The 14,102-nt window shown below is 43.9% G+C and overlaps 1 protein-coding gene across 1 annotated transcript; it reads left to right on the top strand.

Annotated features, from left to right (window-relative positions):
* Window positions 1-232: 232 nt before the first annotated feature.
* Window positions 233-697, top strand: LOC140889352 (uncharacterized). Its single transcript, XM_073297068.1, has one exon. It carries the CDS (start codon window positions 233-235, stop codon window positions 695-697), a length of 465 nt encoding a protein of 154 aa, XP_073153169.1.
* Window positions 698-14,102: the final 13,405 nt, after the last annotated feature.

The raw sequence follows: 14,102 nt of genomic DNA, 5'->3' as shown, positions 1-14,102 counted from the left end.
GATGGCACCTCGACGATCTTTGAGAAGGAACCAACCACCTTTGACTCCTCCTTCGACTGAGAATCCGCCGCCAGTGATAACTCCTCCGAATGATCAGGACAGTACAGGAGTGGATGAGTTTGATGCTACTGCAACCTCGATGGAGACTCTTTTGAAAAGATTCCGATCGTTTCGACCGCCTACCTTGACTGGTACCGAGAACTCCATCGACTGTGAGAGTTGGCTAGATGACATGGATGAACTCTTCGATTCTCTTGACTACAACGATGACCGCAGAATCAGGTTAGCCAGTCATCAGTTGCAGGGTATTGCCAAGAAATGGTGGACTACGACCAAGAGGGCGAACGAGGACCGAGGCACCGTGATTATTTGGGGTGTATTCAAGACTGAGTTCTACAAGCGGTTCTTTCCTGCCTCGTATCGTAAGGAGAAAGGTGCCAAATTTTCGAATCTGAAGCAAGGAAATTTGAGCATCGAGGACTATGTGAGCAAGTTTGACAGCCTTTTGAGGTTCGCACCTCATGTCGCCAATAACGAGGAAGCCAAAGCCGACCATTTCATTAATGGCTTGAACCCGGAGATCTTTACCTTAGTCAATACCGGGAGACCCAACAACTTTGCAGATGCCATGGATCAGGCGAAGGGAGCCAAAGCTGGGATTTTGATGCAACGAGGAAATCAGGCAGCTCCTCAGTAGCAGCAGAGATCTTTTCAGAATCTGCCTGTTCAGTTTCAGCCTCAGCAGTCTCAGTATCAGTACCAACCTTCTCCGCAACCGAATCAGTCTCAGAGGGTTGATGGAGGCAACAGTGGCAGAAACCGGCGAGATCAGTATCGACCGAAGGGGAAGACTTTTAAGAAGTCTGGGAACAGTTCCTCGAGTTCCAGTGGTTCTAGACAGTTCAGTTCTGGGCAGAGTTCAGGGTTCTCTGGAGTATCATGCAGCAAGTGTGGAGGACGCCATCCATCGGATCAGTGTCGTGGTGTGTTTGGTAGTTGCAACATCTGCCAGCAACCGGGTCATTTTGCTAGAGTCTGTCCTCAGCGGGGATCCGATAGAGCTCAGAGCGGTAGTTCTTCCCGACCGTCCGCTCAGCCCGAGAGGACATCTTCTGCAGTTCATTTCTTTCAGCCCCAGCAGCAGACTCGTCAGGGAGGTAATCAGAATCAGAACCAACCTCCTCGACAACAGGCTAGAGTGTTTGCATTGACAGAGGATCAAGCCAATGCAGCCCCGAATGACGTGATAACAGGTAACTGTTCGATTTTTGGTTATTCTACGTTTGTGTTGATTGATACGGGAGCTTCTCACTGTTTCATTTCTGAAAGGTTTGTCTTGATGCATGATTTATTTGCTGAGCCTTTATATGATGTTGTTTCTATTACTTCACCTTTGGGTGGTGGAATTGTTTCGGTGAGATTAGTCCGTAACTGCATATTAGAATCCGAGGGGAATTCGATTGAGATTGACTGCATTGTACTTGGGTTATCTGATTTTGACTTTATCATTGGGATTGACGCACTGACCAAGTACAGGGCAACGGTAGATTGCTTTCAGAAAGTAGTCCGATTCAGACCTGTTATGGCAGACGAGTGGAAGTTTTTCGGTAAGGGTTCTCGATCCCGAATCCCTTTAATTTCTGCTTTGTCCATGACTCGTTTGTTACAGAAAGGAGCAGAGGGATATTTGATCTATGCAGTGGATGTTAGGAGGTCTAGCCCTGAGTTGACAGAGATACCAGTGGTTAGCGAGTTTCCTGATGTCATTCCAAAAGAGATTCCCGGATTGTCGCCGATTCGAGAGATTGAATTCAGCATTGAGCTTGCATCAGGTACTCAGCCTATTTCCAAGGCACCTTACCGAATGGCTCCTTTAGAATTGAAAGAGTTGAAGGAACAGTTGGAGGATCTGATTTCCAAGGGATACATCCGACCTAGAGTATTGCCTTGGGGTGCCCCAGTCCTTTTTGTGAGGAAGAAAGACGGTTCTATGCGACTTTGTATCGATTATCGCCAGTTGAATCAGGCTACCGTTAAGAACAGATATCCTTTCCCTCGAATTGATGATCTTTTTGACTAGTTACAGGGTTCTGCAGTGTACTCGAAGATAGATCTGAGATCAGGGTATCATCAGCTGAGAGTTCGCGATGAGGATGTGCCTAAGACAGCTTTCAGAACCAGATGTAGTGACCCTTACCCGGATCACCTACTAAACAGAACTTATGCATGCAATTAACTTAATAAAACAGATATCAGAATAAAACTGCGGAAACCATAAACATTATACAATCCCAAGTAAAGGAATCTGTAATTATCCAATAATATACAACCAAATCGAATAGCTGTATAAACCCAAACAACAGTAATAAAACCTAGACGAAGCTCCAGCTGGCCAACCACTGACTAGCCCCTCCTGGATCCACCCTCCTCGTCCAATCGCAAACCTGCCCCATGGAATAGGGTGTCCAGAAAATACAGAGTACGAGACGTGAGCATAAAACGCTCAGTGCGAGAGTATGAGTATGCATGCATGCAAAGTGAACTCCTATAGACTCGAGGTCAAGGATCAGATAACAGAGACAGACCGGGCCCTGGTATGTAGCACGCTGTGCCGTCGCTTCAGGAGGTGGCTCCCATACCAAGATAATCGTGGATACGCCGGACCCAAATCGATGGAAGTCCATCCACTAACAGGATAGGGTACAACCCTACTAACAGACATCTCGAAGGAGATACAGCAAGATGCAAATGAATGCAACATAATATCATGGCATATAAATCATGCGGTCACATAATACATGCATACTCAGTCAGGATATCTCGAACAGTACTTTCGTACCTCAAAACAATGAAAGCTCTACCAACTCTAGGTCCACGCCTATAGTCTGCTCTACACTGCCAAATGATACCACTATCATCAAAGTGCTCTAAAAGCCTTAACTAAGCTATTGCATACTCCTAAATATTTATAGGAAGCAAAAGCTATACCTTCGTCCGTCGTTAGCCCTTTGATGTTGATGCCTCCAGAACTTGGGCACAACTCCGCTACGACTACCGAACGCCTCTCCGACCTCCGGACCAAGCCTAAGAAGACTAGAACAGCTCCAAAAGGACTAGAAAGGAAAGGAGAACTCGGAATTGGCAAATGAAAGTGAAGTCTCGGCCTTCTATTTATAGACAACGATCGAAACTTCCGATCCTTGATCGGAACGTCCGAACCTCGATCGGAACGTCCGATCCTGCCATCGGAGCTTCCGAAGATCCTGATCTACCACGTGTCAAAATATCACTTGATGACTCCGGATAGGGGTGATCGGAGCTTCCGGTCCTGCATCGGAGCTTCCGATCTATCCAATCGTCATGGATGACGTAATATGATCGGAGCTTCCGATCCTGCATCGGAGCTTCCGATCCTGTTCGGAACTTCCGATCTCACCTTCGGAGCTTCCGAACTCTACCCAAGTAATTATGATTAATTCCTTAATTACTGATTTGGTTACGGGCTACTACATTCTCCCCCACTTAAGATATTTCGTCCTCGAAATCAGATCTTAAGTACCGAATGCAAAATACAGAAATCAGAAACATTCTTTATTCAAATCAAACGTTTACAGAGTTTGCAACTGAATACAACTTAAAGAATTAAATCAAAACAACTCAAGATGGTCTTTACGCATCCTGTCCTCAAGCTCCCAAGTAGCTTCCTCAGTGCCTCGGCGCTGCCACTGAACTAAAACCAAAGGAATGACTTTGTTCCGTAAAACCTTATCCTTATAATCAAGGATGCGAAGAGGTTTCTCAACATAAGTCAAATCCTTGTCTACCTGAACCTCAGATCGCTGAAGAATATGAGATTCATCCGCCACATACCGTCGCAACAGAGATACGTGGAACACGTCATGAATACTGGATAGATGCGGTGGCAATGCTAGTCGATAAGCCAAATCACCAATACTCTCCAAGATCTCAAACGGACCGATAAATCTGGGAGACAACTTGCCCTTAAGGCCAAATCTGAGAATCTTGCGGAAAGATGACACTCTCAGAAACACTTTCTCCCCGACCTCGAACTGCAAGTGCCTACGCCTGATATTAGCATAGCTGGCCTGACGATCCTGTGCAGTCTTAATCCGTTTCTTGATCTGATCAACAATGTCTATCGCCTGCTGGATAAACTCCGGTCCCTCAGCCTGTCTCTCCCCCACTTCTTCCCAGAAGAGTGGAGTACGACAACGTCGCCCATACAACGCTTCAAAAGGTGCCATCCCAATACTAGTGTGATAGCTGTTGTAAGCGAACTCGATCAACGGCAAATGATCCTGCCAGGCTGAACCAAAATCCATGACGCACGCTCTAAGCATATCCTCTAACGTACGGATAGTGCGCTCTGACTGACCATCAGTCTCTGGATGATAGGCTGTACTCAAACTGAGAGTAGTACCCATCGCACGCTGAACACTCCCCCAGAATCTAGAAGTAAACCTGGGGTCCCGATCACTGACAATGCTCACAGGCACTCCATGAAGTCGGACGATCTCCTGAATGTACATCCGTGCCATGCGATCCACAGAGTACTCTCGGCTATAGGCAATGAAATGCGCTGACTTGGTGAGTCGGTCCACCACAACCCAGATAGCATCACAGTTCCTCGGGGATACCGGCAAATGGGTCACAAAGTCCATAGTGATAAACTCCCATTTCCATTCAGGAATAGGCAGACTGTGAAGCAATCCTCCAGGTCGTCGGTGCTCTGCCTTGACCTGTTGACACACCAAACATCTCGAAACAAACTGATAAACACTGCGTTTCATTCCCTTCCACCAGAAACGAGTACGTAGATCCTTGTACATCTTGTTGCTCCCAGGATGAATACTCAACTTAGTGCGATGTGCCTGAGATAAAATCTCCTCTCGCAACTCTTCATCCTGTGGAATCACAAGCCTACCAGACAAACACAGAAAGCCATCTGACTGATAATGAAATCCAGACGAGCTACCCTCGTTAGCTAGACGAGCTAAACGCTGGGTCTTTGAATCAGACATCTGAGCATCTCGGATCCGCGAATACAAGGCTGGCTCAGATAATATCGCAAACATCTGGATACTCTGCATACCTTTCTTATGCTTGAAGGTAAAACCTGAAGTACAACAGTCACTGATCGCACTAGACATCGAACAAGTCTGAAGTGCGGATAGTCGCACCTTGCGACTCAAAGCATCAGCGGTGAGATTAGCAGCTCCCGGATGGTACTTAATCTCGCAATCATAGTCCTTAAGCAAGTCCATCCAACGTCTCTGTCTCATGTTCAATTCTGCCTGAGTGAACAAATACTTGAGACTCTTATGGTCGGTGAAGATCTCAAATTTTTTGCCATAAAGATAATGACGCCAGATCTTCAAAGCGAACACAATGGCTGCCAATTCCAAATCATGGACTGGGTAGTTGTCCTCGTGAAGCTTCAGCTGTCTAGAAGCGTATGCGATCACATGCCCATTCTGAGTCAGGACACAACCTAACCCCTGAAGAGAAGCATCCGTGTAAACTACATACCCTCCAGATCCTGACGGTAATGCCAACACCGGCACAGAAGTCAACCGCCGTCGAAGCTCACGGAAATTCTCCTCACACTCGGAGGACCACTCAAAATCCACACCCTTGCGGGTAAGCTGCGTCAACGGTCGAGCTAACTGAGAGAAGTTCAGAATGAAGCGACGATAATACCCTTCTAGACCCAGAAAACTACGGATCTCAGCAACTGTCGTCGGACGCGACCAATTAAGTACCGCTTCAATCTTGCTTGGATCAACAGAAATCCCCTCTCTGGATATGATATGGCCAAGAAAGACCACTCTATCCATCCAGAACTCACACTTGCTCAGCTTGGCGTACAATTTCTCATCTCGAAGAGTCTGCAGTACCAACCGCAAGTGAGAAACATGCTCTTCCGTATTACGCGAATAAACCAGGATGTCGTCAATGAAGACCACGACAAACTTGTCCAAATACTCCCTGAAGACACGGTTCATCAGATCCATTAATATAGCCGGCGCATTAGTCAATCCAAATGGCATCACTAGGAACTCGTAATGCCCGTAGCGAGTACGGAATGCAGTCTTGGCTACGTCCTGATCACGGACTCTCAACTGATGATACCCAGATCTCAAGTCAATCTTGGAGTAAATTGATGTGCCCTGCAGCTGGTCAAACAAGTCATCAACACGAGGCAACGGATACTTGTTCTTCACAGTCACTCGATTCAGCTGCCGATAGTCAATGCACAGCCGCATCGACCCATCCTTCTTCTTCACGAAGAGAACAGGAGCTCCCCAAGGAGATACACTAGGACGAATGTACCCCTTGTCCAAAAGATCCTGTAGCTGATTCTTTAACTCACGCATCTCTGACGGAGCCAGACGATACGGTGCTCTAGAAATAGGCGAAGTACCCGGCATCAACTCTATGCCAAACTCGACTTCCCTAGCAGGAGGAAAACCCGGAATCTCATCAGGAAACACATCTGGAAATTCATCCACAACAGGAATGCTCTCTATCCCAAAACTCTCAGCGGACAAATCAACTGCATAGATAAGGTAGCCTTCCCCACCAGACTCTAGAACTCGACAGGCTCTCAAAGCTGATACCAAAGGCATCGGGGGTCGCGCTCCCTCACCATAGAAAAACCAACTCTCACTCCCTTCCGGATGAAAGCGTACTAATCTCTGATAGCAGTCCACTGAAGCTCGATAGGTAGTCAGCACATCTATTCCCAGAATGCAATCAAAGTCTTCCATCGCCAGGACCATGAGATTCGCCAACAGAACGTTCCCTTCGAACTCTAAAGGGCAACCCATCACTAGACGCTTAGCCAAAGCAGATTGGCCCGTCGGAGTAGAAACAGACATCACTACGTCTAGTGCAATGCATGGTAACTTATGCCTCTTAACAAAACGTGCAGAAATGAAGGAATGAGATGCACCAGTGTCAATAAGTACAAGAGCAGGTATACCATAAAGCATAAATGTACCTGCGATGACTTTCTCATTCTCCTCCACAGCCTGATCATGTCTCAGGGCAAACACCTGGCCAGAAGCTCGTGGCCTCAAATGAGAGCTCCCAGCAGACTGTCCCTGCGACCTCTGCTGTACGGTAGCCTGAGAACCCGATCCTGAACCAGAACCAGAACCACCTGTTGGAAAACCCGGCTCTCAGATCAATCACGATTGATACCCGGTGCAGCGGAAGTTTAAAAATTTTATCATGGAACAATTCCATGGTGTGGGTATCAACCATTCAACGATTAAATTATTATGTGTGTAAAATTCAAATAACAATTAATTAAATTTTACCTTCAATCTCGAAGCGAGATTATTGGACACCACACAGATTTCTCTGCGCTTCTTGTATCTCCCAGGAACTGATGAACTCCTTCAATCAGGTCCACGAATGAGGTTTAAATCCCTCTGACAGATTGCACTAGAAAATCTATCAGAAGTTTTTCTGCGAAGAGATTAAACGAATCTGATTCGTTATTCCTGACTGCAATTCAAAATCACAGACCGGAATTTCTCGGGCAGAGTATGGGAGGGGTCGGCCGATTATTACTTTGAGAGGCTAGGGTTTTCGATTTTTGCTTCTCAAAAATAATGAGCTGTTCTGTGTAATTTCTGTACTGCAATAACTTATTTATAATGCAGGCCACTAACACCTTAGGGCCCATTAGTCATAAGCTAGGGCCCGACAAGCAAAGCCCGCACGTTCAGAAATTAATATAAAATTCATCGTGACTCCGATTGATGAACCGATTTCACCAATGTGCACAGAAACCATTTCTGCACATTTTAAAGTCAAAATAAATTTTCCTGAATCCGAATTCAGTGGTTTCCAAAAATGTCCATCCCTATGTCATTTTAGGAAATCCTACTCCCTTACTCTTATTTAAGAAGTCCAACTCCTTAGTTCATTAAATTTAACTCTTTAAATTTAACTATCTCAACGGGGATTAAAACTCCATTACACTGTGTGACCCTCAATGGTTCAGGGATACAGCTAGCCGTGGGCTCACAACTCCTTGTGACTCGGAACAACACTTTCCGACTTGCCCAACGAATCAAGGTAAAGCGCCTAGCAACATCGCCCCATGATTCCCTAGGTATCACTGATAGTGCCTACAAGAACCAGTAGATTTTGGTTAGCGTACAGTACGGTCCCTTCATCCAAATATCCCGATCGAATCAACAACCATTGGTATATCGAGAGTCGCTCAAGATTCGATAACTATGCAATACATCTTGAAGATCAAATTAGTGACATCGCATGTGCTACTAAGAAACCATTTCTTAAATCACATCAAGTACTCTGGCCAGAGATTTGTCACACTAATATCTCCTCAGATCGCATAGGATATCCACACTCGCAAGTATGTGGTGAATCCTTGACAACAATGCATTGACTCCTATATGTGTCGTAACTGTACCCAATCTCGACACCTGATGACCCCATAGAGTCGGTAAACGAGTCAAAGCACAGCACTAGCATATAGAGTCTCCATGATGTTTCAAGTCGTAAGGACTAATGGTGTACAACCAAAACCGCGGATTTTATCCACTCGATAAGTGATAACCACTTGGAAAGTCCGGATAGGGTAGTTCGATTATTCATCCTATGAATATCCATTTGCATGCTTCGAACATCTCCATGTTCCCTACCAATGAAACGTGGTACTCCGCATCGCAAATGCTAGTCTCAAACTCGAGCGATCCTTATCCTTATTATCGGACGGCTCAATCGACTAGGAACGGTTTTAGAATATACAGTGACTATAAGATGTATTTCATGATAGACATCCCCATGTTCTACCACATCTTACATACACTATAGTATATTCAAGGTCTTTATCAAAACAACAATAGTATATCACAATATAACATTATGAAGTAATATAAAGTCATTGCCATTAATAAAAGTGTAAATAATATTAAACAAAAGATTGTTTATACAAAGAGTCATCAAAGCCCATAGCCACACAGTTGGCTCACTGGGCACCCACTCTTACAATCTCCCACTTGCCCTATAGCCAACTAGTCATACTACGTAGACCCATTGCTTCGCGATGTTTGTCAAACAATGGTCCTGGCAAGGGCTTAGTAAGCGGATCAGCGATATTGTCTGCAGAGGCCACTCGTTCGACAATGATGTCTCCTCTTTCCACAATCTCCCGGATTATGTGGTATTTCCTCAGTACGTGTTCTTTGATGAGACCTTGGTTCCTTTGCTTGAGCAACGGCACCCGTGTTGTCACAGTACACCGGGACTGGACCAACAAATTCAGGAATAACGCCCAACTCTTGGACGAACTTCCTCATCCAAACGGCCTCTTTAGCAGCAGCTGATGCTGCAATGTATTCAGCCTCAGTGGTGGAATCCGCTGTGGTGTCCTGCTTGGAACTCTTCCAAGAGACAGCACCGCCATTGAGCATGAACACAAATCCAGAGGTTGACTTCGAGTCATCCACATCAATTTGGAAGCTAGAGTCGGTATAGCCTTCCAATTTGAGATCTCGTCCTCCATACACCATGAACATATTCTTAGTCCTTCGCAAGTACTTAAGAATGTCCTTCACGGCTTTCCAATGCATTTGACCAGGATTAGACTGATATCTGCTCGTGACACTCAGAGCAAATGCTACATCCGGTCTGGTAGATATCATCCCATACATGATACTACCTATAGCTGACGCATATGGTACATGTGTCATATTCTCTATCTCTGCATCAGTCTTGGGACACATAGACTTGGATAGAGAAACTCCATGACACATGGGTAGATGTCCTCTTTTGGACCCATCCATTGAAAACCGTTTCAATATGGTATCGATGTAGGTTGATTGAGTGAGTCCTATCATTCTCTTAGACCTATCTCTATAGATCTGTATCCCAAGAATGTAGGATGCCTCTCCCAAATCCTTCATCGAAAATCTACCTGATAACCATATCTTTGTTGACTGCAACATCCCTACATCATTCCCAATGAGTAGGATGTCATCAACATAAAGTACTAAGAATGTCACCGCATCCTTAACTACTTTCTTGTACACGCAAGGTTCCTCCGGGTTCTTGATGAAACCAAAATCTTTTATTGTTTCATCAAATTTCTGGTTCCAACTTCTTGATACTTGTTTTAGACCATAAATTGATCACTGAAGCTTGCATACCTTATGCTCGCTTCCCATGGATGTGTACCCCTCAGGCTGCTTCATATAGATTTCTTCCTTAATGTCTCCATTAAGAAAAGCAGTCTTCACATCCATTTGCCATATCTCATAGTCATACCATGCAGCTATGGCAATCAGGATTCTTATGGACTTGAACATTGCAACTGGTGAAAAGGTTTCATCATAGTCAACTCCTTGCCTTTGAGTATAACCTTTCGCCACCAATCGCGCCTTGTAGGTCAATACCTTACCATCAGGCCCAAGCTTTCTCTTGTAGATCCATTTACACCCTATTGGAACAATTCCATCGGGAGGATCTACTAAAGACCAAACTTGGTTTGTATGCATCGAATCCAATTCTGACTGCATAGCTTCAAGCCATAAATTCGAATCCGCATCAGAAATTGCTTCCTTGAAGTTTCTTGGATCACATCCAATGTCGGGTTCATCTTGATCCCCTTCAAGAAGAAGACCATATCGAACTGGAGGTCTAGAAGTCCTTTCGGATCTTCTAGGTGCAGGCGTGTCCAGCAATGGTTCCTGAGGTGTAGGATCGTTATTTTGTATTTCGGGTTCTTCTCGAACTTCTTCGAGTTCCATCATCTCGCCTTTCTTATCCAATAAGAACTCCTTCTCCAAGAAGGTGGCATTCCTAGAAACAAACACCTTTGTTTCAGCAGGATAATAGAAATAATATCCGATTGAATTCTTCGGATACCCTACAAAATAACATAAGCTGGATCGACTATCCAACTTATCTCCCACTGTCCGCTTCACGTAAGCAGGACATCCCCAAATCCTCAAGTACGAATACTTAGGAGCTTTGCCATTCCATAACTCGTATGGTGTTTTGTCCACTGCTTTAGTGTGGACGTTGTTCAACAACAATACCGCCGTTTCAAGCGCATAGCCCCAAAACGAAGGTGGAAGCTCAGTGAAGCTCATCATAGATCGAACCATGTCCAACAAAGTTCAATTACGACGCTCCGATACACCATTAAGCTGTGGTGTCATAGGAGGAGTCCACTGAGAGAGAATCCCATTCTCTTTCAGATAGTCTAAAAACTCGGTACTCAAGTATTCTCCACCTCGATCCGATCGAAGTGCTTTAATACTTTTACCTAGCTTGTTTTCTACTTCAGCCCTGAATTCTTTGAACTTTTCAAATGCTTCAGACTTATATTTCATTAAATATAAATACCCATACCTTGAATAATCATCAGTAAAGGTAATGAAGTAGGTGTGGCCATGTTGAGTCCCTACTCTAAATGGACCACAAACATCTGTATGGATCAAATCCAACAGATTCTGACTACGCTCAGGTTTCCCCTTAAAAGGAGATTTAGTCATTTTTCCTTTTAGGCAGGATTCACAAGTAGGTAGAGAATTAATATCAGACATATCAAACATGCCCTCTCCCACTAGCTTGTTCATCCTCCTTGAGGAAATATGACCTAGCCTAGCATGCCAAAGGTTTGCCGGGTTTTGACTATCGATTTTCCTTTTGTTTGTTGTCGCCGGTTTATCAACATAATTCACTGGAACGTCTTTTAGTTTTAAGTTGTATAGATCGTTTTCAAGTTGTCCATTTCCAATTAAACATTCATTCTTGTAAATATTGCAAATCCCATTCACAAAATTGCAAGAATAACCATCTCTATCAAGCATAGAAATAGAAATAATGTTTTTAATTAAATCTGGCACAAATAAAACATCTCTTAACAATAATTTAAAATCGTTCTGCAAAGTCAAACAAACATCTCCAATGGCCGTAGCTTCAACTCTGGAACCATTCCCGAGCCTCAGCTGGGTCTCACCCATTCTAAGCCTGCGACTTCTTGTCATCACCTGCAAATCATTGCAAATGTGAGATCCACATCCGGTATCCAATACCCAAGAAGTTGTATTAAGTGACATGTTTATTTCAATATAGAACATACCCTTTGCAGTTCCCAACTGCTCAAGATATTCCTTGCAGTTGCGCTTCCAATGACCCGGCTTCTTGCAGTGATGGCAAACATCCTTGGATTTTCCATTGTTTGAAGCCTTTGTCTTTTGCTTCTTCTCGGGCTCGACTTTCTTGGGTGGGGCAGAACGTTTCTTGCCCTTCATACTTGGCCCCTTCTTAGCAGAAGATGAGGAGCCCACCAAGAAAGCTGGCTTATCCTTCTTAAGTGTGGATTCATATGTAACGAGCATATTGACCATCTCTTCAAGGGTGGCCTCTATCTTGTTCATATTAAAATTTATCACAAATCCATCAAATGAAGAAGGAAGAGACATAAGCAATAAATCCACATTGAGTTCATGTTCCAACACCAAATCTAGGGTCGCCAACTTCTGTATGAGCCAAATCACTCGTACCCCATGATCACGGACCGAAGTCCCTTCACGCATGCGACATGTCATTAGCTCCTTAACAGTAGCGAACCTTTCAGCCCTCGATTGAGCCCCAAAAAGTTCCTTGAGTTGAGCGTGAATGTCAGCAGCATTCACGGTGTCCTCAAATCGCCTCTGGAGTTCATCAGACATCGAGGCTTGCATATAGCATTTGGTCTTGATGTCATGGTCACACCATGCATCAAGTTTGGCCAATTCCTCCGGACTTATGTCAGCTGGTGCTTCCTTCGGAGGTGCTTTCTCTAACACGTAGAGCATTTTCTCCGAAGTTAAGACAATCTTCAACTTCCGGAACCATTCCGTATAGTTGGCGCCAGTCAACTTGTTTTGTTCGAGGATCGAGAATAATGGATTTTGCGAATTCATTGTATGAAATACTGAAAAGAAAAACAGACATATATCAATGATTGTTTAACAATTTACTAAGACATAAAATAGGCGAATTTAATTTTATGAATCTCACTCCCACTATTTTAACGATTTCACCACCCTCTAGTGAAAACGGGAAACTTTTTCCTTAGTGAGAACATGGAGTCCAATTGACAAACTTATGGTCCCGAATAATATCAGCCAACCATAATTCTCAAAAGGTAGAGCCCAATTGCTTCCTAAGCAACCCTCATGTGTTTACCTCATGTCCAATAAGGGCCCAATAATATGACGCCGTTTAAAGTGACATGTCAAGATGACCCATCAATATTAAGTTGTGATGGACGGTCGCCATGTGGATCCCCCAATAATATGAGCCGATCCCATGGGAGTTCCACCCAACTTACAACATTTGTCGATCCAATGTACAGCTTTCCGACGGACGGGCCCCCCAATAATATGAGCCGGACCGTATCCGCGGGTAGCATCACATACATTGACCGTTGATGGAAGGTAGGAACATTTAAACAAATTTAAATTTCCTTTATTTATCTTGATATAAATTTTAAATCATATTTAAAATGAGGGATTTTTAATTATAAAAATATTTGTCTCATCATATTTAATTTATTGCATGCTTGCCGGATTCACGCAATTATGTCTAAACATGCATACAATCATAATATCAAATATTATATAGGATGATCGATTCCATTTCTAATTGACCCGTGGTTGCCAATCACGGGTCTTAGTCCAATCCTAGGTAATATGCAGTATGCAATGCAATCCTATTACATGTGCTTCCAATTTACATTTCTTCAGTCTTTATTGTCTGCTGGGCCCACCGTCTTCAAATCTTGATCTCCCACTAAATCTAATGTATTTACAATAAATAACAATGACAAGTAGGGGATACATTTTTAGGGGTGGGAACGGGCTATAAACCAAGCCACTTTTATTACATATGACATTCATATCGGGCCATAAACCAGGCCCATTAATAAAACCAACAACAATAAAAACAAAATGTAAATTCCTAACATACACCTACAAAATTGGTCATGGCAATCGATCATCCTTATCCAATAACATTTAATTCAAAATTAATTTATTGGATAACAT

Source organism: Henckelia pumila, chromosome 3 (assembly GCF_033568475.1).
Source record: "Henckelia pumila isolate YLH828 chromosome 3, ASM3356847v2, whole genome shotgun sequence".
Lineage (NCBI taxonomy): Eukaryota > Viridiplantae > Streptophyta > Magnoliopsida > Lamiales > Gesneriaceae > Henckelia > Henckelia pumila.
Note: the sequence above shows the minus strand (reverse complement) of the source record. Positions and strands in the feature narration are given on the sequence as shown.